The sequence below is a fragment of the Schistocerca cancellata genome, chromosome 5 (assembly GCF_023864275.1).
Source record: "Schistocerca cancellata isolate TAMUIC-IGC-003103 chromosome 5, iqSchCanc2.1, whole genome shotgun sequence".
In the NCBI taxonomy this organism is placed as follows: domain Eukaryota; kingdom Metazoa; phylum Arthropoda; class Insecta; order Orthoptera; family Acrididae; genus Schistocerca; species Schistocerca cancellata.
In genome coordinates this window covers 42,107,246-42,134,497 of record NC_064630.1, presented here as the reverse complement: position 1 = coordinate 42,134,497, position 27,252 = coordinate 42,107,246, and the positions used below count along the sequence as shown (strand labels likewise).

Genomic DNA, 27,252 nt, shown 5'->3' with positions numbered 1-27,252 from the left:
TAAATACGTTGGCAAAGTGAAGGGGTATCTAAAGATCGCTATTGTTGAATTTATGAAGGAAAAGGAAGAGCATCCAGAATGGATTTCAGACGTCGCATTTTAAGTGCACTTGACTGCACACTGCTCACAGGGTAAGACATTGTAAGGAGAGAAACATTTCTGATTTCGCAGGGATACATTTAAAAAGAAAATCGCCTTGTACAAGGGAAAAACTCAGCCAAACACAGTCCAGTTCCCTAAGCACACTGGCGTTAAAGAAAACGCGAAGTTTGAAGAATTCATTGTGCCCTTGAGTGAATTACAACGATATTTTTCTACACCTTTTGAGAACACTGCCAATCTTACATCTGTTTTTGAGCTGTAATCAAGGCCATTGGTCGTTTCAGTTTTAAATGCCCCTGCGCCTGTGTAGATGTAACTGATTGACCTGCAAGGTAATTCGCGTTTAATAACAAACCCTTTTACGTTAAGACTGTTTACAACATCTACACTGCTTTCCTCAGGTAAAGTTTGCACATCTTCTTCTTCTTCTTCTTCTTCTTCTTGCGTTACGGCCTCTGTAGGACCACGGGTAGCCCCTTCGTGGACTGCATTTTCCTCCTCTTCTCCCAGACCCTCTTCATTCTTTCTCTTCTTCTCTTCCGCTCTTCTTCCGATATCTTCAGTGTCCGTTTCTGCTGTCGGTTCCACTGGTGACACGCTAATCTTTTCCTGTATTCTTCTCTGTCATTGATTTCCGGCATATTGGTCTTCTTTCTCTAGTTGTTCTGTCCCATTTCTTCCTAGTGTCATCGTCTCAGCAGCATATAATACTGCATTCCTCACCGTTGCCTTGTAGTGGCTTGTCTTTGCCTCTGTGGATATATTCTTTTTATTTTGTATCTCTCTCGTCATGCAGGAGGCTGACATCTTCTTTATGCTCTCTGTTATTCCCTCCTTGCTCCTGTTCCTTCCTTTTATAAATTCTTCCAGGTATCTACATTTGTCCACCATTTGTACACTGCCTTCCGGTGTTTCCGAGTCTGCAGTCGTATTTAATGTCTTTGTCTTTTTATAGGCGATCCTCAGTCCCACCTTTCTGGCTACCTTCTTAAGCTGTCGAGTTGTGTCTTTGCGTCTTCTTCCGTCTCACTTTGCACGTCTTCATAATGAGGTTACTATATCGATCGACATATTTGTGTAAAATTTTTTCGATTATGAAACTAAATAACTCACTATTACACGGCAGCCTAAGAGCGAAAATCTCTGAAAGTGTCTGCGTCTGTCTGTATGCCGGCAGTTTGTACCAGCTATAAATTATGTTATGTCTTCAGTTCGCCAATAATAATTAAATTACACTGAAAATGTTTGTTTGTGGCCTAGATTCTTGAGAAATTTGAAATATGAAACAAAGTTATATGCAGTGCAACTGGACTGCCATTTAAATGCGGTGCGTTCGCAATTTCCTCTCTTCCCCCTCCAGGTGGTCAGACAGTACGGCGTGGCGACGGGGGAAGTGTGCAGCGAGGCTGTGCGCCATTGCACTCGTGCCAGTGCACGGCACACGTGCGAAATTCTTGGCTGCCCCTGCTCTAAGGGAACTAACCACCGATGACTGCCGTCAGATGACTGTGACGTAGTACCTAAAGAAACCTGTTGTCTCCTCGGTGCCGAATGGAGGCTAGCAGCAAGCCTAAAGGTGGTCTCAGACAGTACTGATGTGACGACTCCTGGGGCTGTCTAAGTTCTTGCCCGATAGTCTTACTTGGTTCAGTGTTTAATGCACCAGAGTTGGGGCTTTCGCGAGAGACATTTAAATGTTTCATGAATTTGAAGCTAAAATTGTGAAATGACATGAGAGCCCACCGGAGTGGCCGAGCGGTTCTAGGCGCTACCGTCTGGAGCTGCGCGACCGCTACGGTCGCAGGTTCGAATCCTGCCTCGGGCATGGATGTGTGTGATGTCCTTAGGTTAGTTAGGTTTACGTAGTTCTAAGTTCTAGGGGACTGATGACCTCAGAAGTTAAGTCCGATAGTGCTCAGAGCCATTTGAACCATTTTTTTTTGACATGAGCATAATGGTAAATACTGTTGTTACGAAAATAGTAGTTTCCACAAAAATACGAAAAAGTAGCGATGTTCGATAATGACACGAACAAGATCATTGTGAGCTTAGGTAGCTGCTACGGGAGACCTGATAGTCGACCAAAATCTTCAGCCGTATGTTCATTAAATACTCGGACGCACAAAAATGGTACAGCAAAACTGTTCACCACTTGTGGTTCTTGCTCTGCGATATCTCTTGAGTGTAACAGACCAGCAACTCCAGGCGAAACTGACAGCAGCAACTCTAACCACTGTAATAGTGCTTGAATGAGAAGATTTAAAAATGCAACGAATCTGTTATTGCTTTATCCACACGTGAACCAACAGAGCAAAATTTTAATACTAAATTTTGTAAAAGGTAACGTTTACTTGCGGGTATGTCTGGGTCTTAATGTTATGATCTGGATTAGCTCATTACTATAGCGAATTAACAGTATAGTTGCTCATCTGCAGACAGCACCTCATCCTGATTCCAAATTTAATGGAGATACCTTCCTTAACTCAGCTATTGCTTCAACTGCTGAAATTAACAAGCAGTATGGGCTGTATCATTCCTCATTAGATCCGTGCCGATGCGACACGCCATCAAACATATTCCACGTGTGACGAGTGGTAGAGGGGAAACCTTCGGTTCAGAACGTGGGAACTGTAGCAAAATCATCACAGTTATTTTTAAGATTAATTTGGGATAGTATATACTGCTGACTACAGAAACATTGATTCGTTTATCGGAAACAGCTTTAAAAATCACGGTTCAGTCCTTGTCAGACTTCTGACAAATGAAAGGGAAAGAAAAATTCATTTCTTTAACTGTAAATGATTTGAAGCAGGAGTTTTCGTGCCACAGCTGCGAATTTCGTCGTCTCTCGCCGAGGCCGGACGGCGCGAGCTATCGTAATTAGGTATGGCGCTGAAAGTCCAAACACAGGGGAACTAATTGTGAATGTCAACACACTCTGTTTTCATTCATTGCTGCAGTTATGAATGCAAACACAATCTCTCCGTGTTGTATTCACGCCTGTCTCTGCGTGAATCCAGTTAAAGCGAGCGCGCGACTAATAACAAAGTTCTCCGTTCCCTTCTTGTCGTAATCCGGTTAAATTCACGGGCGTACTCATTTCAGCGAGTACAGTTTCGTTGATCTTTTATCTATTGTCCCGTCTATACGGGCTCTTTCGTAACTTTTAGTTGGAATCTTTTTAAAACTATCTGACAGCCTCAACATTTGGAAAGCCGACAGGTTTGCTTTCACGCTGTACATTTTGTACAATTGAAGGTACAGAATTTGGAACCGAGAGGGCCTACGGAAAGTAATCTTTTGCCGCATGCTGGTCCTCATTGTACGAAGTTCTCTTATGAAAACTGCGAAATATCGAGCGCAGTTATGAAACATTTAGAAGCAGCAGGGTGAAATAAAAAACACGAAAGCAAATTTACGCAGAGCCGGCAACGTTTCCTATGAGAGTAACCTGCAAAACTGTTGTTATAGCCTTAATGCTTACTGCTCTGGCACTGCCGTCGAAAGCGAAGGGTAATACAGAGTTTTAATTATCGTCTCAATACATAAGTAAAGCTACGTATTTGTGACTGTAGGCTTTCCCGGCGTAAACTATTGATGAAGGTTTCTCCGGTCTCCAGCCGGGCGGTAGCATTGATACCTCGCGACGTTTCGGGAAGTGTCATACTACCCATCTTCGCCATAAGAGCAAAATTTTAATACTAAATTTTGTAAAAGGTTAACGTTTACATGTGGGAATGTGTGGATCTTAATGTTATGATCTGAATTAGCTCATTACTATAGCGAATTAACATTATCTTCGCCAGAAGAGGGGTAGTATGACAGTTCCCGAAACGTCGCGAGATATCAACGCTACCACCCGGCTGCAGACCCGAAAAACATTCATCAAGCTACGGTTTTTTTTTCTTTTGCTTTTTTGCTCGCAGTTACATGTATGCCGTCGTCGTGCACACTGAAATTCGCAAGCCACAGTAATTCAGCAGGCCGCTAGTGGAGCCCAGCTCATTGATAAAAAGCAGTATCGTGCGGCATTTCGTTTTCAGCATTTGAAGGCGGACAACGGCGCAACAGGCCGATGTTGAGTTGGTGTGAGAAAATGGCAACAATGCACCATTACATGATGCAATGATTAAGTGGTGCAATGGTTCCAGCGGCGTCAAATAGGTCTAAATGACGGCGGACGAAGCGGCAGACCATCTCTCTGTGAAGATATATCACAAGACGGATGAAAGCCCTAGTTCTCAAAGACCGCCGCATCGCAATCGACGCGATAGTGAGGAAAGCGAAAATTAGGTTTCAACAATCTGCTCCCCACCCTGAAGTTGAGAAAGTTTACCGCCCGCCGAGTTCCACTTCAAAAAGACCGACGGACGGCCACAGCACTGAAAATGTTGCAGCCGCGTCAGTCTAACGCAGACGTCTTCTTCAAGCGCCTTATCGCCACTGACGAGAAATAGGTGTACCACTACGAACCCCAACCAAAGGAGCAAAGCAAGCAGTGGAAACATGTGTCTCCACTGCCGGCGAAAAAGGCGAAGAGTGTCTTTTGGGCCTGCCAGGATGTGGTGCTATCAGATTAACGTTCGCAACGGGGCAAACGATAACAGAAGTATACTACCTGGCGAGGTTACGGTAGGCTGTCCTTAGGGAAAATGAACCACTTATCGCCCGCATCTCGTGGTCGTGCGGTAGCGTTCTCGCTTCCCACGCCCGGGTTCCCGGGTTCGATTCCCGGCGGGGTCAGGGATTTTCTCTGCCTCGTGATGGCTGGGTGTTGTGTGCTGTCCTTAGGTTAGTTAGATTTAAGTAGTTCTAAGTTCTAGGGGACTGATGACCGTAGCAGTTAAGTCCCATAGTGCTCAGAGCCATTTTTGAACCACTTATCGGTAAACTTTTACAGCAAACCTGACTGGCATCACCAGTTGCGGCCATACGGGCAAGTAACCGGTACAAACAAGGAAGCCGAACACGCGAAACACAAACAGCCCCCCCTCTCGTCCTCACGACTCCTACACAACGAGTGACCTCACTGATGACGACTTTGACATTTTATAGGTGCACTGACGTTACAAGAGGACCAGGAGACCAACTACAATGTCAACACCTCTGTACTAGCATTTGCTAATACTGACGCAAGAGCCGTCGCTATCGGCAGAAATCTGCCGGCAGCCCTACTACCCGCACTGATTGCTGCTTTCTGCCCTTAAATTCGCTACCCTTCGTCCGCTTCGTGTGTTACTGTCTCCTCGGTGGGACCGTATTAGTGAGTGATCGCACCCACAGCACGGACATCGTCACAGGCACGCATCTTGTGGCTCCTTCAGCATACTATCGCTTTCGCAGAGGCGACGGTAGAACTTACTGTGTTCGGCAACATGCTAATGCGAGTGCGAAGGACCTCCATTAAAAAAAGAAACGTCGCGGGAAGTTGTTGGAGGTGATGTTTCGGCTGCACGCCGACACCTCAGCTAATTGTGCTCAGCTCACTGCCACACATGCTCTTTGTTGGGACTATGGAATTGTCTGTCACCCCTCCCCCCCCCCCCCCCCCCAAACCCTCCTCGCTTGGCGCTCACCTACTTCTTCCTCTTTCCTCGGCTGAAAAAATCATTGCAGCCGCGCGGTCTGAGTCGTCTTGTCACGGTCCGGGCGTGTGTCTAATTTCCAAATCATTGCAGACGTCTACAAATAAGGTTTCTCCCAAGTCGTCGCATTGAGGGGTGAATATGCAGAGAAGAACCAACACCGTGACCACGTTTCATGGTCCCAGCTGGATTTTTTCTGGGTAATAATTATAACATTTTGACTACCGCTCGTAGTAACGTTAGCCGTCGCAAAGCATTGTGCTTTAGACAGCAGTAGAGTTCATCGCATGTCTGAAAAGTATCAGAAACGAGAATGATCGCCTACAGACCTGAATTTTCCACACACGAAGGCAATCAGTATGTATATGTTGGAAAATGGTTTGTCTACTACCAAGTAACTTTTCTTTCTGACACAAAAAATAATACATAACGAAGTCCACCATCATTTATCTTCAGTGTTCCTGTGCAGTTATCACCTAGTAAATAGTCTAGGCTGTAATAACGAAGGGTGACGTACAAATAACTCATGTCCAACGTACAAGTCCTAGACAGATACAAAGAGCTCTATTCTCAGCAGGGACTGACTTTGTTTATTCTTGATCGGATGCTCTTCCTTACGTCATAAATGTTAGTGATCCAAATGGAACAAGTGTTCTGTGCCTGTTTATAGCCTAACAGTATCTCTACAGGGTGAAGACGCGGATCTAGCCGGATATTTTCCAACAAAACTGGGGAAAACCACCCAAAGAACGCCAGTCAAACTGGCGGATGATCCTTAGGACGTCGTTTGGATTCCGTCTACATTATGCAGTGCAATCGGCATTCCGGACGCTTTTCGGGGGAAACATTTAACTGTACCCAATAAATCGGTACAGCGCTGTAAAAGAATAATTTCACCTAACATCCAACAACGGAAGCAATGATAAGCCCAACGGTGGACAGACCGTGACGAATATGAAGTGGCGGTGCCTGACGAGCAAGTGGGCCTCGTAGGGGAAATGAGGACCTTTCTATGCTAAAACACCGAAATAAAGTACGAGTTTTTAGAGTTTTATGGTCACAAACCGACTCCGGCATCCACCCACTGCCACCAGTCCCATAAAAATTCTACACGAAGAAACTTATTTCACAAAGGTTACAACAAAATGTGAATTTTACAGCATACTTGCACACCTTTACACAGAAATAGACGGCTGCAGCTTCTTTAACATTCATTCACTGTTCCGTGCGAGGACAACTCCAGAAAGTAAGCATCAGTTCCTGCTTCACGGATAAAATGCCGAATTTAAAATGCCCTACTTCTCATACTCAGTATGACGGCTTTTTGTAAATAAACACAACAATTTGCAGACAATTGTTTTGTTAAACTTACGTTTTTAACTAAATTTCCTTTGAGAAAACTGCAAGTATTTATAGCTGATATACAAAAGTTGACTTCACACAGCTTTCGAATAAAATTCCAAATCTGTCTTAGTCTTCATACCCAACAAAGGTGGAATAAAATGAAGCCATTTTATTCATAATGGAAATCGCTATGTCAAGAAAGTTCGGATCGATGAAAACAAAGTGAAACTATGGTTTCTTTCCCTTGATTTTAAACTGTTACAATAGCGTACCTAACCAGTAAATCATGGTTTTACTTTAGTTTTTAGAACAAAGAAAACCTTTATTAATTTTTACATTTTATTTTCAAATGTACTGCAATTAGTTTTACCCGATACTATTTCCCCATCTGCGCTAACACCAAACATATTACGTCCGATAACTTTATATTGTAAAAAGTGAGTAGTATAATACGATAACTCATGAACTCTAATTTGTGGCGTGGTGGTTACACGAGCAACTACAAAGGTTCAGTACCCAGTCGCCTGTAGGTTTTCCTACACCTCTAGCAATTATTTGTATATCGCAAAACGCAAGCGCCACCGTGGTTCAGCGTCCAGTTTAAACCGAAGCCCCTGGCTGGTTAGTGAAGGAAACAGCACACCGCCTCCAGTAGAACCACTGACTGGTAAAGTACTGTAGTTAAAACCTTACCGACCTGTTATGACACCCAAGTCTCTTAGCTCTTACTCGTCTTCCTCTACCCTACTAGTGGTTATTAGGTGCTTTAAACAGTCTTTAAATAGTTCGCCACAACACTGTCGAGTTTAATTTTCATTTCGTTCATGGCCAGCTTCTAAGTAGCAACTTCGACAGATATAATCTCACAGGTCAAAACTCACATGGGCTGTAAGTGGCCTAGCAACATTTGACAAGTGGCTATTTACAAATAACCAAGTGGTTGAGTAACATACGTACTTTTGGCTGCAATATTCATTGTAAATAAACATAGTGAACACATATTCTGACTGCAACGGAAATTTATCAAGGCACTCTGAGCAGATTAAAGCAGTAACTTCGCTGCTCGAATGCCACGCGATTGAGTGGCATACACGTTCGCGTACTGAACGACGAGCGACTTCTACACTCCTGGAAATTGAAATAAGAACACCGTGAATTCATTGTCCCAGGAAGGGGAAACTTTATTGACACATTCCTGGGGTCAGATACATCACATGATCACACTGACAGAACCACAGGCACATAGACACAGGCAACAGAGCATGCACAATGTCGGCACTAGTACAGTGTATATCCACCTTTCGCAGCAATGCAGGCTGCTATTCTCCCATGGAGACGATCGTAGAGATGCTGGATGTAGTCCTGTGGAACGGCTTGCCATGCCATTTCCACCTGGCGCCTCAGTTGGAACAGCGTTCGTGCTGGACGTGCAGACCGCGTGAGACGACGCTTCATCCAGTCCCAAACATGCTCAACGGGGGACAGATCCGGAGATCTTGCTGGCCAGGATAGTTGACTTACACCTTCTAGAGCACGTTGGGTGGCACGGGATACATGCGGACGTGCATTGTCCTGTTGGAACAGCAAGTTCCCTTGCCGGTCTAGCAATGGTAGAACGATGGGTTCGATGACGGTTTGGATGTACCGTGCACTATTCAGTGTCCCCTCGACGATCACCAGTGGTGTACGGCCAGTGTAGGAGATCGCTCCCCACACCATGATGCCGGGTGTTGGCCCTGTGTGCCTCGGTCGTATGCAGTCCTGATTGTGGCGCTCACCTGCACGGCGCCAAACACGCATACGACCATCATTGGCACCAAGGCAGAAGCGACTCTCATCGCTGAAGACGACACGTCTCCATTCGTCCCTCCATTCACGCCTGTCGCGACACCACTGGAGGCGGGCTGCATGATGTTGGGGCGTGAGGGGAAGACGGCCTAACGGTGTGCGGGACCGTAGCCCAGCTACATGGAGACGGTTGCGAATGGTCCTCGCCGATACCCCAGGAGCAACAGTGTCCCTAATTTGCTGGGAAGTGGCGGTGCGGTCTCCTACGGCACTGCGTAGTATCCTACGGTCTTGGCGTGCATCCGTGCGTCGCTGCGGTCCGGTCCCAGGTCGACGGGCACGTGCACCTTCCACCGACCACTGGCGACAACATCGATGTACTGTGGAGACCTCACGCCCCACGTGTTGAGCAATTCGGCGGTACGTCCACCCGGCCTCCCGCATGCCCACTATACGCCCTCGCTCAAAGTCCGTCAACTGTACATACGGTTCACGTCCACGCTGTCGCGGCATGCTACCAGTGTTAAAGACTGCGATGGAGCTCCGTATGCCACGGCAAACTGGCTGACACTGAAGGCGGCGGTGCACAAATGCTGCGCAGCTAGCGCCATTTGACGGCCAACACCGCGATTCCTGGTGTGTCCGCTGTGCCGTGCGTGTGATCATTGCTTGTACAGCCCTCTCGCAGTGTCCGGAGCAAGTATGGTGGGTCTGACACACCGGTGTCAATGTGTTCTTTTTTCCATATCCAGGAGTGTATATAAAGACGTGCGCAGTAGATACATGATAAAAAGGCAAAATACACAATAACTAGATTTTCAGTAATCACAAGACAGGAAAAATAGGTAGTACGATTACGCACTAGACAAAGAAGTAATTTGATTTAACTATAAGCTGTATAACGTAAAAATGAAAAAAAATGGTAGGTATTAGTTCCTGAAAGAAGGTTTTAATGCGCACTGAGATTTCCAAAGCTGGGCAAGAATTTTCCGAAAATCCTGATTTTGTAATGGGAATACTTCACAAGTAATCATGTTATTCTACGAAATTTATACACTTTCGAAAGTAGAAAAATTGGGCCTACAAAAAAGTGGAATTTTGACAGGATTACATTTTACGATTCGAACATTCTGACATACGAAGTATTTGAATAGGAACAACTTTTGACTCTCATGATTTTCAAAAAAGATACAACGTTCTTCAGAAAACGGGAATGAGGGCTTTTAAACAAGATAAGTAAATCCTAAAAAAAATTGGTGGAGTCCAATTTTGAGCGGCTTGTGGTGTACGTTAATTCTTGATTACTTCTTAAAATAAAAGGTTTTGCCACACGGTTTACGCCGTTAACACCGGTGACCTAAGAACTATACACTGAATAAGTTTAGTGAAATACAGCACGGATAAGAATTTAGCTATTTCAAGCATTCATGGTTTATCCATTAGGAATGAAAAGACGAAAACAAAAGAAAAAGAAATAGTATTTAGGATAGAACAAGTAGGGCAATACCAGCTTGCTCTCTTACATCGGTGTTCAAATCGATGGGCGGGTTGTGGACGGCTTTGGTACAGAGAGTAACGCTGTGGTTACAGCTGTCACAGATACCACTCACCGGGGCACCCATCCCCGTCTTGCATCTGCTTGTACAGTTCCTTCTTCACAATAAAAGAACACCCGCAGTATTAGTGAGTTGCAACCGCAGGAGATAACTCTTATGCTTGGCGGGTTCCCCAACATTAAGTGGCAGGGGTTTCGGGGAAGGAAGAGGCGCAACTTACTCTAACTGTGAAACGTCGGGACTTTTAATTGGAATGTTCGTAATACACAAACGTTAGTCGAAGAGGTCAGGAACTACCGTTTCATGACGGGTAAGAAAGGACGGCCGAACTCCCTGACATGTAGTTAGGAAACAGAATTTTTCCCTCTCCCCACCGGTTCAAAATGGTTCTGAGCACTATGGGACTCAACTGCTGAGGTCATTAGTCCCCTAGAACTTAGAAATAGTTAAACCTATCTAATCTAAGGACACCACAAACATCCATGCCCGAGGCAGGATTCGAACCTGCGACCGTAGCGTCTCCCCACCAGACTCATTGCCAGTTGCATCAGGGTGACAACAACGATGCGAACCTGAACCATGCGCCTATCTTCCGGTGTCTCTGATCTAGTCGTCGGCATTTCACTTCACCACATCTCCCGAGTCTAGTCAACACTTTGGAAGAGCGTTCGCGTACTGCAGCACTCACTGGATAGCAGATCCAGCGTGTGTTTTGCAATAAAAGCAAGTATAAAGAAGATCTCTCAAGGCAGGCTTACACGACCAGTGGGAACATCCTTGGTCACTTTTCATATTTCGTTCCCTTCTCCAGCATTAGCGTCATAATCAATGGAAACTTGCCTAAAATCATGGTCGGCTGTGTTTCGGGAACAGGACTACAGTTTATTTAGCATGCGTCATCTGCATTTGATAACTAGGGATAGCGAAATCTGTGCAGTATTCACTCCTTTCAGTGGTACTGCATACGAATACATGTGGTCACACTGACAGCTCGTCCTCAGAGCCATATTCAATCAATGTTTTTATTCCACATACCACTGTTAACACTCGATTTTTATTATACAGGGCGATAATTATTGAACTAGACGAAATAAAATTTTCATAACTTCTGAACGGTTTGCGTTAGGACGTTCAAACTAGACGGTTGGCCGCAGGACATGATGGGAATTAGCATGCACAGTATTGTTTGGTTTAGCGACGAAGCGCACTTTCATTTGGACGCGTCCGTCAATAAGCAAAATTGGCAAATTTGGGAGATCGAGAATCCGAATTTCGCGATCGAGAAGTCCCTTCACTCTCAACGGGTGACTGTGTGATGTGCAATATCCAGACACGGAATAATCGCTGTGATATCCCTTGATGGCACGGTGACTACCGAACGGTACGTGAAGGTTTTGGAAGATGATTACATCCCCATTATCCAAAGTGACCCTGATTTCGACACGATGTAGTTCTTTCTCGACCTCATCAAAGCAGGAGAGTGTTTGATGTCCTGGAGGAGCACTTTGGGGACCGCAATCTGGTTCTGGGGTACCCAGGTCACTGGCATGGGCCTCGACTGGCCGCCATATTCTCCGGATCTGAACACACGCGACTCCTTTTTGTAGGGCTTTATGAAAGACATGGTGTACAGCAGTAACCCCAAAACCATTGCTGAGCTGAAAACAGCCATTCAGAAGGTCACCGACAGCATTAATGTTCGAACACTTCACTTCAGCGGGTCATGCAGAATATCGCTATTCGTCTGCGCCACATCGTCGCCAATGATGGCAGACATATCGAACATGTCGTAACCTAAATCCGAATGACGCCGTAGTTTGTAACTAATTTACGTTTATTTTCGTATATTTAAATGATTGTCACCCTGTATGTGGCTATCATTATCTGTAACGGAAGAATCTCTTCCTGTGGTGTGTTGACGTTGTCTCGATACTCAGACCGACTACTTGATACTATAGGCAATATTTGGCAGTTGCTTCTTACACGTTCGATGTGCAGTCATATTAATTGTAATCCACATGTTTCGGTCGCTTACAACTGTTTGTCGATCGCAAGTCTAATAAGCTGCAATGTCTTTCTAACTGAAGACGGCGTGATCAGCGAAACCTTCCTGTCGACATTCACAGATTAGTGTGTTATTAAATCTCAGTCGATGCAGATGTTTGGGATAAGGACATGACTTGTTAGTAGGTGCACCATACCTCGTGCCTGGGAACATGCAGTGAACACGCCCCGCAATGCTCCTAGTGTCCCAGTCAGACTGCCATTCATCCAACTTCCAAGCTCGTAAATGTCGTCTATCAATCCCGTTCCTGTGATCTCGTACACATGATCATATTGCTCAGCCACAACCAATACGGCGCTGCCCTGTAACCTACCGCGATATCCATCGTATGTATCCTGAGGATTGCCAGTAAACCCTCTACAGGTTTAGTGCGAAAGGCACCGGTGAGCCTGCGACGTGCGTTCCGCTGAATTCGCCGCAGTATTGTTTTGTGGCTGCCTGGTCGAAAGCGCTGCGCCCAGACGCTGGCAGCGAAGCGCACTGTGACGTTGAAGACAGCTTCGTGATATGGCCGCACCACATGCAACGGTAATTTATAGTCGGCAGTGCCAGCACGGGCAATCTCATGCATAAGTTTAGCCGCTTTCTGAGAAACAGATTTTACGTGTTCTAGAAACTTTTCTCGTGCGGAAGAATGCCTAAATATCTACAAACAGCGCTGCGTTTTACAGGGACTTCGTCAAGCTTCAGTGAAGGATTTCTGGCCAGAGAGAGTATTCCCTTCAGGAGTACGTATGTGGTTTTATCAACAGCTACAATTAGTTTGTCGTCCTTGTACCAATTCTGCAACTGAGCATTAAAACTGTAAGGACTCTAAAACCAGATACCGATAATTATTTGAATGATTTCTTGCTACCTTCAGGTGCCATTCTCTTTATTTGATGTATAAGTGTACAATTTCGGCCTTAGTCCATTTTCAAGTATTTTAGGTACGATTGTTTAATTATATATTATGCCATGTACGTCCAATGATTGTATGTACATGCTCCTAAAATAGTGAAAAACTGATTCTAATATGTTCTGTGACAATTACATGCAATTAAAGAGAATAGTAGTTGAAGGCATCACGAAATCATTCGAGACATTCATCGGAGCTCCAGACCTTATCGCAAAGAAGCTTACGGACACCGATAGTTGAAGCTCGTCAGGAAAGATGCTAGAGTGGTCGCTATCCTAAGAAACTCAGGTCGCCGGACAGAGCATTAGCCATCCCTCTTGAAAGAAGCGACTACTACAGTTGTTTCGGAGTGATGTAATTGACGCAGTAGTGGTACCAGCCGGCAAAGTGCTCCTCCACCGCTGAATGAAGTGATGACAGCACAGTGATTTATACGTCCCAGATGGTGGTGTGGAACCGAAGCAGTTAAGAGACCCGACTTGGAAACCTGACAGAATGGTAGAGAGAAGCTCTTGTGTTTGGAAGAGCCCGTGACCAGGGTGTGAATGAAGTTGTCCGATTTGTTGGGCTATCAATGCGGACTGTCCAACGAATTGCAGTAAATTACTATGCAAACGTATATGTATGTCGTTGATCTCAATGTATTGGAGGATTAATTTCGTTCTTCTCTTATAAGAAGCATAGGAAAGTTCAGAAGAATCCTACTTACTTCCCACTCCTCCTCACGTAAGAAAGCCATATCAGTTAACTGTCTGTACAAGCTTGTTACATATTTCAGCTCCTTAATTCCGCTGGGAAGCAAAAGTTCGTGATGTGACAATTAGGCGCCATCGGCGTGCAACCATATGCTTATTTGCATCCTTCTTCTCAGAACCTGCGGTCTAAATTGTTCGTGGTTCGAAGTCCGATAACTGTTGACACATTTTATCGCACTATGCTGCACTTCAACACGGTCAACCATCACTCAACTTATCTCTCTCCTATAGCGATCTCTGCTCCTGGCTTCGTCACAGCGGGAAAAAATAATAGTAACATCTACATATACATCTACATTTATACTCCGCAAGCCACCCAACGGTATGTGGCGGAGGACACTTTACGTGCCACTGTCATTACCTCCCTTTCCTGTTCCAGTCGCGTATGGTTCGCGGGAAGAACGACTGTCTGAAAGCCTCCGTGATCTAATCTCTCTAATTTCACACTCGTGATCTCCTCGGGAGGTATAAGTAGGGGGAAGCAATATACTCGATACCTCATCCAGAAACGCACCCTCTCGAAACCTGGACAGCAAGCTACACCGCGATGCAGAGCGCCTCTCTTGCAGAGTCTGCCACTTGAGTTTGTTAAACATCTCCGTAACGCTATCACGGTTACCAAATAACCCTGTGACGAAACGCGCTGCTCTTCTTTGGATCTTCTCTATCTCCTCCGTCAACCCGATCTGGTACGGATCCCACACTGATGAGCAATACTCAAGTATAGGTCGAACGAGTGTTTTGTAAGCCACCTCCTTTGTTGATGGACTACATTTTCTAAGGACTCTCCCAATGAATCTCAACCTGGTACCCGCCTTACCAACAATTAATTTATATGATCATTCCACTTCAAATCGTTCCGCACGCATACTCCCAGATATTTTACAGAAGTAACTGCTAGCAGTGTTTGTTCCGCTATAATATAATCATACAATAAAGGATCCTTCTTTCTATGTATTCGCAATACATTACATTTGTCTATGCCACTCCCTGCACCAAGTGCCTATCCGCTGCAGATCTTCCTGCATTTCGCTACAATTTTCCAATGCTGCAACTTCTCTGTATACTACAGCATCATCCGATCCGCGAAAAGCCGACACTATGTACTAGGTCATTTATATATATTGTGAAAAGCAATGGTCCCATAACACTCCCCTGTGGCACGCCAGACGTTACTTTAACGTCTGTAGACGTCTCTCCATTGATAACAACATGCTGTGTTCTGTTTGCTAAAAACTCTTCAATCCAGCCACACATCTGGTCTGATATTCCGTAGGCTCTTACTTTATCAGGCGACAGTGCGGAGCTGTATCGAACGCCTTCCGGAAGTCAAGAAAAATAGCATCTACCTGGGAGCCTGTATCTAATATTTTCTGGGTCTCTCACACGCGCATGTGAGGATTGTGGTAGGGAAGGCGAAAGGTCGACTTCGGTTTCTTGGGAGAATTTTAGGAAAGTGAGGCTTACCTGTGAAGGACACCGCATATAGGATGCTAGTGCGACATATTCTTGAGTACTGCTGAAGTGTTTGAGTTCCGCACCAGGTCGGATTGAAATTAGACATCGAAGCAATTCGGAGGCGAGTTGCTACATTTATTGCCGGTAGTTTCTATCAGCATCCAAGTGTTACAAAATGTTCAAATGTGTGTGAAATCTTATGGGACTTAAATGCTAAGGTCATCAGTCCCTTACACACGACATAACCTAAATTATCCTAAGGACAAACACACAAGCCCATGGCCAACGGAGGACTCGAACCTCCGCCGGGACCAGCCGCAGAGGCCATGACCGCAAGTGTCAAACGTATGCTTCGGGAGCTCAAGTGGTAATCCCTGGAGGGAAGAAGACATTCGTTTCGAAGAACACTACTGAAAAAGTTGACAGAACCGGCGTTTGAACCTGACTGCAGAACACCCTACTGCCACCGACATAAATTGCGTGTACGGAGACGAGAAATTGGGGCTCATACGGAGCCATATAGATAGTCGTTTTTCCCTCGCTCTATCTGCGAGTGGAACACGAAAGGAAACGAATAGTTGTGGTAAAGGGTACTCTCCGCCACGCACCTGCGGTGGCTTGTGGAGTATGAGTGTAGATGTAGACTCGCTCTGTATGGTCGTGTCTGCAAGTAGGCAACCCAACAAACAGATTTGTGAAGCGGGCTGCTGCCGTTGCGCCTTCCGGGGCGGCAGCAGCAGCGGCAGCAGCAGCAGCAGCAGCGACTACCGTGAATCGCACGCAAGTACTGACGTTTGCTGCGTCATTAACAGCGCCCATACTGAGCACCTGCAATGTGGGTTCATAACTCTGGGAGATGCTCAATCCACCGATATATTTTTTATGCTTTTTAGTTTTCACACTGTCATCTACTGAAAGCCCAGAGGTATTTATGAATTACCCAGCACGCCTTTAATATGCTGCGCACTCTCCCGTCTTCCCAGTTCGCAACAGCCACAAGGATTGAACAGTGAGGTACGCTACTATTGCACCTCTACTGGCTCCCTAAAGCGCCCGATTTAAACCCCTCTGACAGTGTCAGGGACTCGAACTGCAGGTGCAACTTAATAGTAAACATACCTGCTACTTAGTAGCTCCAAGAGATCTAACCAAGTAGCTTCAGCTAGATATGACATACCTAAAGAAGTTTTTGGACTCACTCTATCTCTCGCTGAATTGACACTGCAGAGGTGGTATCAGTGTTCTTCTCCTGGAGATGACTAACTGTTGACGTAGTGTATTTATTTGTAAGAGTATTAGTGTGCGACTGATTTGCGGACCTCAACTGTGTCCTACCGCAGTGCCAAGTTTCTTCAAAATTGATCATTCCAGTGGCACCGGAATAAAGATACACTGTAAGTGTGTTCCTGTGTCCAGCAGGAAGGCGGAGTCTCTGCATATCCCTTTGGAAAGTGAGGCCCAGAAATGTTTTCAGCTTGAGAAGGAAGTGTTGCAGGGCTGTATGGAGTCCAGTTGTTCCAAGTTAGAATGCGGTGACCACAGACTTAGCTTAATGAGTACACACACTTGCAGTATCATTCTGAAATTTTTGCCACATAACACACACGACATTTTCGCACTGTGCTTAAGAAGTCACCAGTGTTGAGCTGCTCGTCTACTACTACCAAAGATATTGTTTTTGTTGAAACTCACCACAGCTTCAGGACGCATTTCGATGTGATCTTTTATTTCCACTTTCTAAGTTACGTTCGTTCTCCGATAGAGGTTATTGACTCGCTGTCGACTATTTACAAAGATTGGCCACACTTTATCCCATCCCGTACCCCGTCTCAAGCAAATACAGCGTAGGTAAGTCCATTCTCTGTTAACGCTATTCCACAATTTTGCAGAAAATTAGTACCTGAAGTGAATGTATTTTGCGTATTTCTTGAGACCAGCAACAATGCTGTTGCATGAATTGGGCGATAACTGCTCAAGTCACGGAAAGATTCGTTCGATAGGGTAGCGCTGATGGCGTTTAAATCTGCACATTCGTGCACACGTCCAGCTACGTCCCTGATGTAGTATCGATTAACTGTACCCCCTCCTCCATCTCCACGAGAAAAACCAAAAGCTTTGGTGATGTATCCTATATAGTTTGGTTACGCTAGTGCAGGTTCAGCTTCAATCATTCAATGTTAAACACGAAGTTAAACGTCAGGGCGTCAGGAGACAGAAACAGAAACGTACAGGGCACTCAGCATCGAGGTCATCAGCGCCTGTAGTCAACTGATTGTAGACGAAAGTGGATTTGTTTTGTGAAAAATATGCACCAAAAAGGAAAAAAATAAAATGTATTCCTCAGCCATCCGGACTCCTCTCTCTCTCTCTCTCTCTCTCTCTCTCTCTCTCTCTCTCTTTCACACTCAGACACAATACCAAAAGACGTATATCTCTAGGAACTTTGTGATTAAAGTGCACAGACTGTATCTGCAGAATATCTAGAATAGTGTAGCAGGAGACGGTGCGTGGTTCAAGAATGGGAAAATAATAGACGAAGCAGTCACCCTGTTAACACATTACAATCTTTTACCTGAGGTACTTCTGAGAAGATCGGACACAACACAGAATCTTAAAACACGGACCACATTACATCGATCATCTCCTACAATAGAGAGCGGATGAGCTGGTTGCAGCCCTCATTGTGCAACGACAACTTCTGACTACATACGTTAACCCGTGTGTGTGTGTGTGTGTGTGTGTGTGTGTGTGTGTGTGTGTGTGTGTGAGAGAGAGAGAGAGAGAGAGAGAGAGAGAGAGAGAGAAAAAGAGAGTGAGAGAGAGACAGAGAACTGGAGATACACAACAACAAGTCTTCTATGGCGCAAGCCTCGCCCTATGAAGTCTACTGGTGTCTACTGGTTACCCGCAGCCCCATCCTCAGACCGCCACCCTGCACTCACCTGAAGACGCTGTCGTCGTAGTGGAGGACGATGCGCAGCGGCTGGTCGATGCTGCGCTTGCGCAACACGTGCGCCGGCTCCAAGTGAATCGGATTCAGGATCTGCAAAAGAAAGAGGAACGCCGTCAACAGCCGGCCCACGTGCCCACCACGTGCGATCGACAGCGGCCTGTCCGCCTCCTTCCGCCCTCTCCACCGTTACCACGCTGTTACAGAACCAACCAACCTACTGATAGCCCCACTCGAACATACTACTTATGTACAACTACCGCTTCCGGCGGCTATGTGAGCTATAGTTACTTTTTCCGTTAAATTATTCGTTTGCCTTGCGTTATTGTGTAGGTTTCTGACAGGGGGGGGGGGGGAGGCTAATACTGAAGGATGTTCTACCTCGCTTCTGACAAGAATTGTTGAGGATATCAGACCAATATTCACACAGAGTGGCTCGGTAAAAGAAAAACCCTTCAAATCATTTGAGAGGATGGAGGAAAAGTATGGGATCTCGGAATCTTTTCTACAAGATGATGGTGTTGGCGCTGTTCTTCTTTAGATTGTTGTTGTTGTGGTCTTAGGTTAAAACAATGATTTCATTCAGCTCTCCACGCAAGAGTATACCGTCCGAGCTTCTTCATCTTCGTATAACTATTGCATTCGCAACCCATTCGAACCTGTTTATTGTATTCACGCTTTGGTCACGCACTACACAATTTTTAACCCCACCCCTCCGGCACACACTTCCTTGAAGCACCAAACTGACGATTTCTTGATGCTTCAGGATGAGTCCTATCGACCGAAGCTGAAACTGCCTTCTGACCTTCAGAAAATTTTGGTTAGAAAGCATGTTCCACTGTGAGTTTTTCACTCGTGCCATGTCGCCATCATGGTGAAGAATACACAGTACATTATACGAGGGTTGGAACTTAAATAATGGCAACTATTTATCGACAACCGATAAAAAAGAGTTATATGTTTGCACCTGTTACTGACCTTCAAAGTAGTCAAATGGTTCAAATGGCTCTGAGCACTATGGGACTTAACATCTATGGTCATCAATCCCCTAGAACTTAGAACTACTTAAACCTAACTAACGTAAGGACATCACACACATCCATGCCCGAGGCAGGATTCGAACCTGCGACCGTAGCGGTCACGCGGTTCCAGACTGTAGCGCCTAGAACCGCACGGCCACTCCGGCCGGCTCAAAGTAGTCACCAGCGTTGTGTAGAACCCGTTGCCAGCGATGTGGAAGGCATAGTATACCGTTAGCAGAGCCTGTTCTGTTGATGGTACGAACGGAGCGGTCTACTGTCTGTCGAATCTCTGGAACAATTCTGAAGCGAATGCCAGGAAGTGGTTCCTTCATCTTCGGAATCAAATTAAAGTCACAACGACTTACGTCCTGGGAGTATGGTGGATGGTACAGTACTTCCCAGTCCCGTCGACCGAACAGAGCAGCCACAGCTTGCGCTGTATGCGCCCGCGCGCTGTCGTGCAAAATGATGGGTGGGTTGCGCAGAAAGTGTAGCCGCTTCTTTCGCAAAGCTGGTCGCAGGTGATGCTCCAAAAACGAACAATAATACTGTGCATTGACTGTTTGCCGTGGAGGAACGTAAGGCGTAGGGGTAACACCATCAGAGTCGTACACGAGAATCACCTTAACTTTAGACCGCTCCGTTCGCACCATCAACAAAACAGGCTCTACTTTGAAGAACAGTAACAGGTGCAAACATGAAACACTTTTGAATCGGTTGTGAAGAAACAGTTGGCACTATTTAAGTTCCAACCCTCGAATTATATATGGTTACGACGATGACGGCCGCCGGCCGGGGTGGCCGAGCGGTTCTAGGCGCTTCAGTCCGGAACCGCGCAACCGCTACGGTCGCAAGTTCGAATCCTGCCTCGGACATGGATGTGTGTGATATCCTTAGGTTAGTTAGGTTTAAGTAGTTCTAAGTTCTAGGGGACTGATCACCTTAGAAATTAAGTCCCATAGTGCTCAGAGCCATTTGAACCATTTGATGACTGCCAATGATCCCCTCAGTGCAGGTGCACACCAAGCTGGAACTCTCACGGGCATCGGTGGATGCCGCGAGTGCTGAGGCTGATGAACAGGGGGGTGGGGTGTAAGCTGAGAATTTGGTTCTGGCTGGAGGTACGCCAGGGTAGCCTCAGCGGTTGTGGTGACCACTGTGTGTAGACGGCGTAATAGTCAGAGCATCAGTCTAGTAAGCAGGGGACGCGGGTTCGAATCTCTGTACGACACAAATTTTGAACTTGCCCCGTTGGTATACATCAGTGCCCACTGGCAGCTTTTAGGTCTGTCAAAAGTAAAATCATATACAGAAAAAAAGCAGCTTGTGGAAATTGGCCTGTTCACACAGCGAGCATTCCGCTGATACTTGACGCACTGTAAGAAGCAACAACCTTCAGTAGAGCGCTACGTGCGTGAAGATAGCCTGCACAAGCTGGTTTTTCTCCGCATACTGTCTTACTTTTGGCAAACCTATCTATAATCTGCTGTATATTCTCCATCATAATGCCGGCATTGCACGAGTGTTAAACTCGTTTTTGAAGGTCAGAAGATGTCAGTTTCAACTACCGAAACCGGTCGTCAATAATAAATACTAATTAATGCGACCGTGACTATAAAGAGCCTTTTCACGTTAAATATAGATCGCTCCTTCCAGTTCTTCAGTGTGAGAAACTTCAAATTCCTAAAGCTTCTATTGTCTTCTTGTCTGAACTGTTTATCGCCCACGTTTCACTTCGGTGCAAGCCCACGCTCCACGAAAATCGTCTCAGAAAGCACTTGCTAACACTTAAATTATATTTAGCGTTAACAATTCCCTGTTTCTCAGAAATGCAACTGCCGGTCTACTTTTGTACTTGGGCCGTTGATGGAACTGTTTTCGGCTATGTCTCTGGGAACGACAATGCCGCCCAAGTCGAGCACGCGAGTTGCCATTAGAGGCGGTGTCGCTACTGGTTTCTGTAGTCCTGCCGCCAAACGGCTCCGCTTACACACGTCGACCAGCTGCTTCCCCCCCACCCATACACACACAGCCAGCAGGTTCCCTTCCACTCCCCTCCTGTCCCCTCCCCTACGCTGGAGAAACAGCCCGCTGTGCGCCGTGCCGAGATCATAATTTAAATCGAACGACGACCTAGCCCCAGACCACTGATAGAAACGAAAAAGGAAAAAGAAAATGAAAAAATAGAAATACGAATAGTAACCGGAACGTGAAAGCACAGCAAATCGGGTGCTGTCCTCCGCCGAAAAGAAATATGTACATAATAAACATCAGACGTTCTCTGCTGTTATTTTGGCGGTATTTTCTCAGACTGAACATCTGCGTACATAACAGGCTTCTCTCGGCACGTAAAGTTAGTAAATCGCAATAAATGGATTGCCTTTTTCATAACCACTAGTGAAACAACGAAGCCCATTTACCCTCCTGTTAAGACGCATTTTAACTTTTAATATTCTGAACCAACGAACGACAGTGTAAGTAATACATTACAGCTCTTTACGAAATGGTGGCAAAATCCAGAAGATCGATACCTTTATTTTCAGTACCTTAAACACGTTGTTTGTGTGGCCAGTGTCCGTAGTTCCGTTGTAATTAAGGAAGAAGCTTTTTTCTTTCTTTTTTTAGTTGCAAAGACGGATTTCAGAATCTGTAAACAATTTGTATCAATAAGAGACATCAAAATAACGCAACTCAAAGGTGCGGAATTCATATTAGTCACAGTGAAGAAAAACATAACATGCATATAAATGCCCGCAACTCGTGGTCGTGCGGTAGCGTTCTCGCTTCCCGCGCCCGCGTTCGATTCCCGGCGGGGTCAGGGATTTTCTCTGCCTCGGGATGACTGGGTGTTCTGTGATGTCCTTAGGTTAGTTAGTTTTAAGTACTTCTAAGTTCTAGGGGACTGATGACCAAAGATGTTAAGTCCCATAGTGCTCAGAGCCATTTTTTTGCATATAAATAACAAACGTGAATAAAGTTCCAGATAAACAATTCCTGGTGGAACTTAGAACGCGACTGATTAGCTACAAAACAGACATGGTATTCTGGTATAGCACAAGTAGCGCCATCAAGCAGCGCAGGAGGGAAGCGAGCAAGCAGTGTGTTTTCCGCGCCCACTCCAATACACGAACGAGCGGAAGGAACGGGCCAAGTGAAGCAATGGTTAAGACAATGAACTCGTATTCGTTGAGCAGAGGGTGCGGGCATCAAATCCGCGTCCGCCCAGCCATATTTAGTTTTTACGCTATTTCCCTTCAGGTGAAACCGAGCGAGGTGGCGCAGTGGTTGGCGCACTGGACTCGTATTCGGGAGGACGACTGTTCAAACCTGCGTCCGGCCATCCAGATTTAGGTTTTCCACGATTTCCTTAAATCGCTCCACACAAAAGGCACGGCCGATTTCCTTCCTCATCCTTGACATAATTCGAGCTTGTCGACGGAACGTTAAACCCAATCTCTGTAATATTGTGCCCTGCCCGCGACGTATTAACATACTAATTTCCTTTCTTATCGAAGTATCGAGTGTCAAAGATCCAATTTAACCACTGAGTCAATGAACTGCGCAGGAAGTCAGCGCATATGTACGACCAGGATAATGAGAGCGGCGTAGCATTATCATCTGTATTTTGTTCTACGTAAGAATGCGCGCTCGTCTTCTCTTCTCTTCTTTAATCGCGCGCCTTTCCGACAGCATCTTACGCTATGAGACACTTACTTTCTGCCATTTTGTTCAAATGAACTGAAATTGTATTCCTGTTAGGAATTTGTTTAATTGTGCCATTATTATCCCCAACTGCGATTACTGATATGACTTTACTATGAATACTTTTTTCTTTCGCTCCAGAGTAGGGCTAAGATTATTGTAATTTCTACGTATTTCGCTGGAATACTGCAAAAACTCTTTGTTATGTTCAAAACTGTTAAGATTAATGCACGAGATGTCCGATGTCTGTATAAAAGGCTTCTTTCGTTAAATAATAATTGTTTACAGAATGAGATTTTCACTCTGCAGCGGAGTGTGCTCTGATATGAATGTTCCTGGCAGATTAAAACTGTGTGCCAGACCGAGACTCGAACTCGGGATCTTTGCCTTTCGCGGGCAAGTGCTCTACCATCTGAGCTACCGAAGCACGACTCACGCCCGGTCCTCACAGCTTTACTTCTGCCAGTATCTCGTCTCCTACCTTCAAAACTTTACAGAAGCTCTCCTGCGAACCTGCAGAACTAGCACTCCTGAAAGCTCAGATGGTAGAGCACTTGCCCGCGAAAGGCAAAGGTCCCGAGTTCGAGTCTCGGTCGGGCACACAGTTTTAATCTGCCAGGAAGTTTCAATAATTGTTTAATTTGGAATTTATGCTTTCATTTCATAGTAACGATCATCAATCCCCAATTTATAAATGTTACAGATTTTGCTTTACTACTTTTTTTTGTTACGTTGCCTACGCTATACCCACGAAATTAAACTAATCTATTCTGAATCTTCTCGCGGAGCGACAAGACAGTAATTTCCCCGAGATTGTAGAAACCCAAACTAAACGTTTTTCAGTACGCCACGAGATTACCGACCTTCACTTCAAACAATAAAAAAGGTAAAAAAGAGTAGAATTAACTAAGGAGTGATTTTTTAACGTAATTGATAATACCGTGTACATTTTCTGACAAAAAAAATTTCATTATCGAGACTAAGAAACAGTGTGTGTGTGTGTGTGTGTGTGTGTGTGTGTGTGTGAAAGAGAAATATTTAGGTTCATTTTACTTTTCATTTAGTACATTTCCTTTTAATTATTTATTTATTTAATTATTATCGATTCTTATTAGTATTATTATTATTATTATTATATATCCTTCCTTTCTTTCTTCACTTAGCCGGCCGCGGTGGTCTAGCGGTTCTGGCGCTGCAGTCCGGAACCGCGGGACTGCTACGGTCGCAGGTTCGAATCCTGCCTCGGGCATGGGTGTGTGTGATGTCCTTAGGTTAGTTAGGTTTAAGTAGTTCTAAGTTCTAGGGGACTTATGACCTAAGATGTTGAGTCCCATAGTGCTCAGAGCCATTTTTTCTTCACTTAAATGTGCAGGGGTTGTTCGAAGAAATAAAACCAGCCACTTTCGTAATTTATAGGAATATTCATTTCAGCCCTTAGTCTGTTTTCAAGTGGCTTAACACATTCCATCAATATTTCGTCAAGTAAGTTAATCCACTATCATAGTCTTCAACCACCAACACCATTCATTATTAAAAAAAAAAGTAAGGACGTTTCCTTTGATAAAACCACAGCCGATACGTTGTACCATCTGAAATCGATGTTCATGACATGTTAATCTTCGTCTCTTTTTTTTCCTCGCTCTTACAGCATCAACTGGCGTCCTCTCAAACTGACAGTTGCAGGTAATGATTTATTGTCGTAGATGGGGAAATAATACTTACAAAAACTTAGCCATGTTTTATTGGAGGGCGCTGCGGGATGTTGCGCCTGGAAATACGAACAACGTTTTGAGTATCGCATTAGGCGTCTTCCTAACTGGAAGAGTTGGCGGTGGTTCCAGAGACGGAACTTCTTGCACACGAGGTAACTGTGTTGGGCAGCGTGGGAGAAGGTTCCCCGATAAGCACCCGTGAACTTGCCCGCGAGACGCACACTTCGAAAAATACGGTGTGGGCAGTACTGAAGGGGCAATTACACCCTTGTTGACAGCACGTAAACCCAGAGTCAGTTCTGCCAACCAATTATCCAGCGCGGTACTGCGGACTGCGTTGTTCACGTTGCACAGGTCACACAAGCGAACGTTTATCACGTCAACAAAGAACTAAATGCTCATTGCAGACCACGGTTCCTCACCTATATGAATGAACGGTTGAAACGGCGTACAATCCTAATTGCACGTTTCTTAACTAACAGTTTCCAGGGGCAACATAAATTTCATTTACAAGGTTTCGTGCAATTACTGATGAATTTAAAAATTCAGATATGCTGTCAGAATCTACTCATTACGAGGCATAATTTTATGACAAAGGTTTAGCAAACGAAGGAAAGTACTACAGTGAGAAACTTTGTGTGTAGTCTTGATGCAGCGTTAACACACGACGCGAAAATTACACACTATACTCATACAGTATTTGAAGAGAAGAGCACACAGCGATTTCCAAACAAACTTCATACATTATTTCAAACCTAATGAAATTTTTTTATCTCTGACAACCCACCCACGCTCCCTCGCTTACTATATTTTCGCTTTTCATTCAGTGAAACTTCAGCGTAAGAACTCACATATTAATTTACTACTTCTTTACTACTAACTCCATTCGCAACAAATTTTACAGAGGGTATCTATCCACTTATACCACTGTACGTACCTCCACAATATTGTTGCACGACACAAGGTTTAGGAGGTATTACTTCATAAAGGGTGAGATGCGTGAAAAACTAAGTTTTCTTAAAACGGGGTGCGTAGGCCGAAGGAGGGGGGAAACTAAATGGCATCAGACTATTCAGTTTAGGATCCTCAGAAAAGTGGTTAGTTCTGACCATAAAATTTTCCGACATGCTGTAATTTCACTGACTATAAATGGTAAAATAATCTGTTCCTAAAGTGTTTCTTCTATTCGATACTTAAGTGGCCTTAATAAGAGCCAATTTATAGCCTTGATGCTCGATGGATTATCGGTACGACTACTGTTTTGTGTGTTAGGAGTATGGCTTCCGTAATTTTCGAAAGATTAACGGAAAAACCGAAGTCATTCTGCATTTTAATATTCTCTTTGGACAGAGTTATTTTAGCGTCTTTAGAAGATCGGCCACAGCCGTAAAAAGGAACTGAAATAAATCAAACATCGGGTCATCATAGTTATGATATCGTCTCGTTAGTAATCTATCTTTCTTCTCACGGACTACATGCAGATAGCAATATTTTAACACATTTGCGACTCTGAGATATCCTACAGCGGCCTGAAAAAAGGAAATGGAAAACGACTCACTTGTTGATTAGCAGTCGCCAACTCTTAAAGGAATCTAAGGGCCACCGGGGAGTGATATCTAGATACTGATACGAGGTGCTGGAGGCGATATAAACTACAGTGAAGCATTATCAGCTGAGAACGCTATGAGGATGCTACAGAGAACTGGATTCTTGAAATGTGCATCCTGTTTTCCAGCGTAGGGTGGACGTCAGGAGCACGAAATCTTCAGGAGTCTAATTGGCTTGAGTGGCGTAACTCAGTGGCTGGGAGGCAGACCGATGCTATGCTCTAGTTGTGGACTCAACTAGAGCGACGAAGGACAAGCTTCCAGATCTAGGAACGATTCTCGCTCTGGTTTTCTGCTGTTTCACATTTGCACCAACTGTTCACTGTAATCGCCTTTGCAACGTATGGTCCACCCGTTCTGTGGATGATCCAGGCAGACTTTGGGGAATAAACAGTAATCGTCACCTAAAAGAGACAGGAAGAAAAATCACTTACTCTGGGTACTTTCGCAAAGATTACGGATGTATTCCGCTCGCAAAAGTGTTCGTTAAAACAAAGCATGTTACTATCAATAGGAAACAAGGAACGGTAAAAGTTGATGCCATAGAACGTGTATCTGATCTGTTAAAGACGCCACTGTTTGCCTTCCTGGGAAGATTGTTCAGGACTTTTGTACGCAGGAGAGACATAATTAAGAAAGCTTCTAATATGTTATCATTGCCTTAACTGCGTGTATGTACATTGGATTACTAGTTTTGACAAGACTAAG

General features: G+C 44.9%; 1 protein-coding gene across 1 annotated transcript in view; it reads right to left on the bottom strand.

Annotated features, from left to right (window-relative positions):
- Nucleotides 1-27,252, bottom strand: part of LOC126188090 (leishmanolysin-like peptidase) — a 549,109-nt gene that overhangs the window by 299,672 nt on the left and 222,185 nt on the right. The window contains exon 2 of the mRNA XM_049929549.1: nucleotides 18,494-18,594. Within this exon, the coding sequence (XP_049785506.1) occupies nucleotides 18,494-18,594 (101 nt within the window). The remainder of the gene's footprint in view (nucleotides 1-18,493; nucleotides 18,595-27,252) is intronic.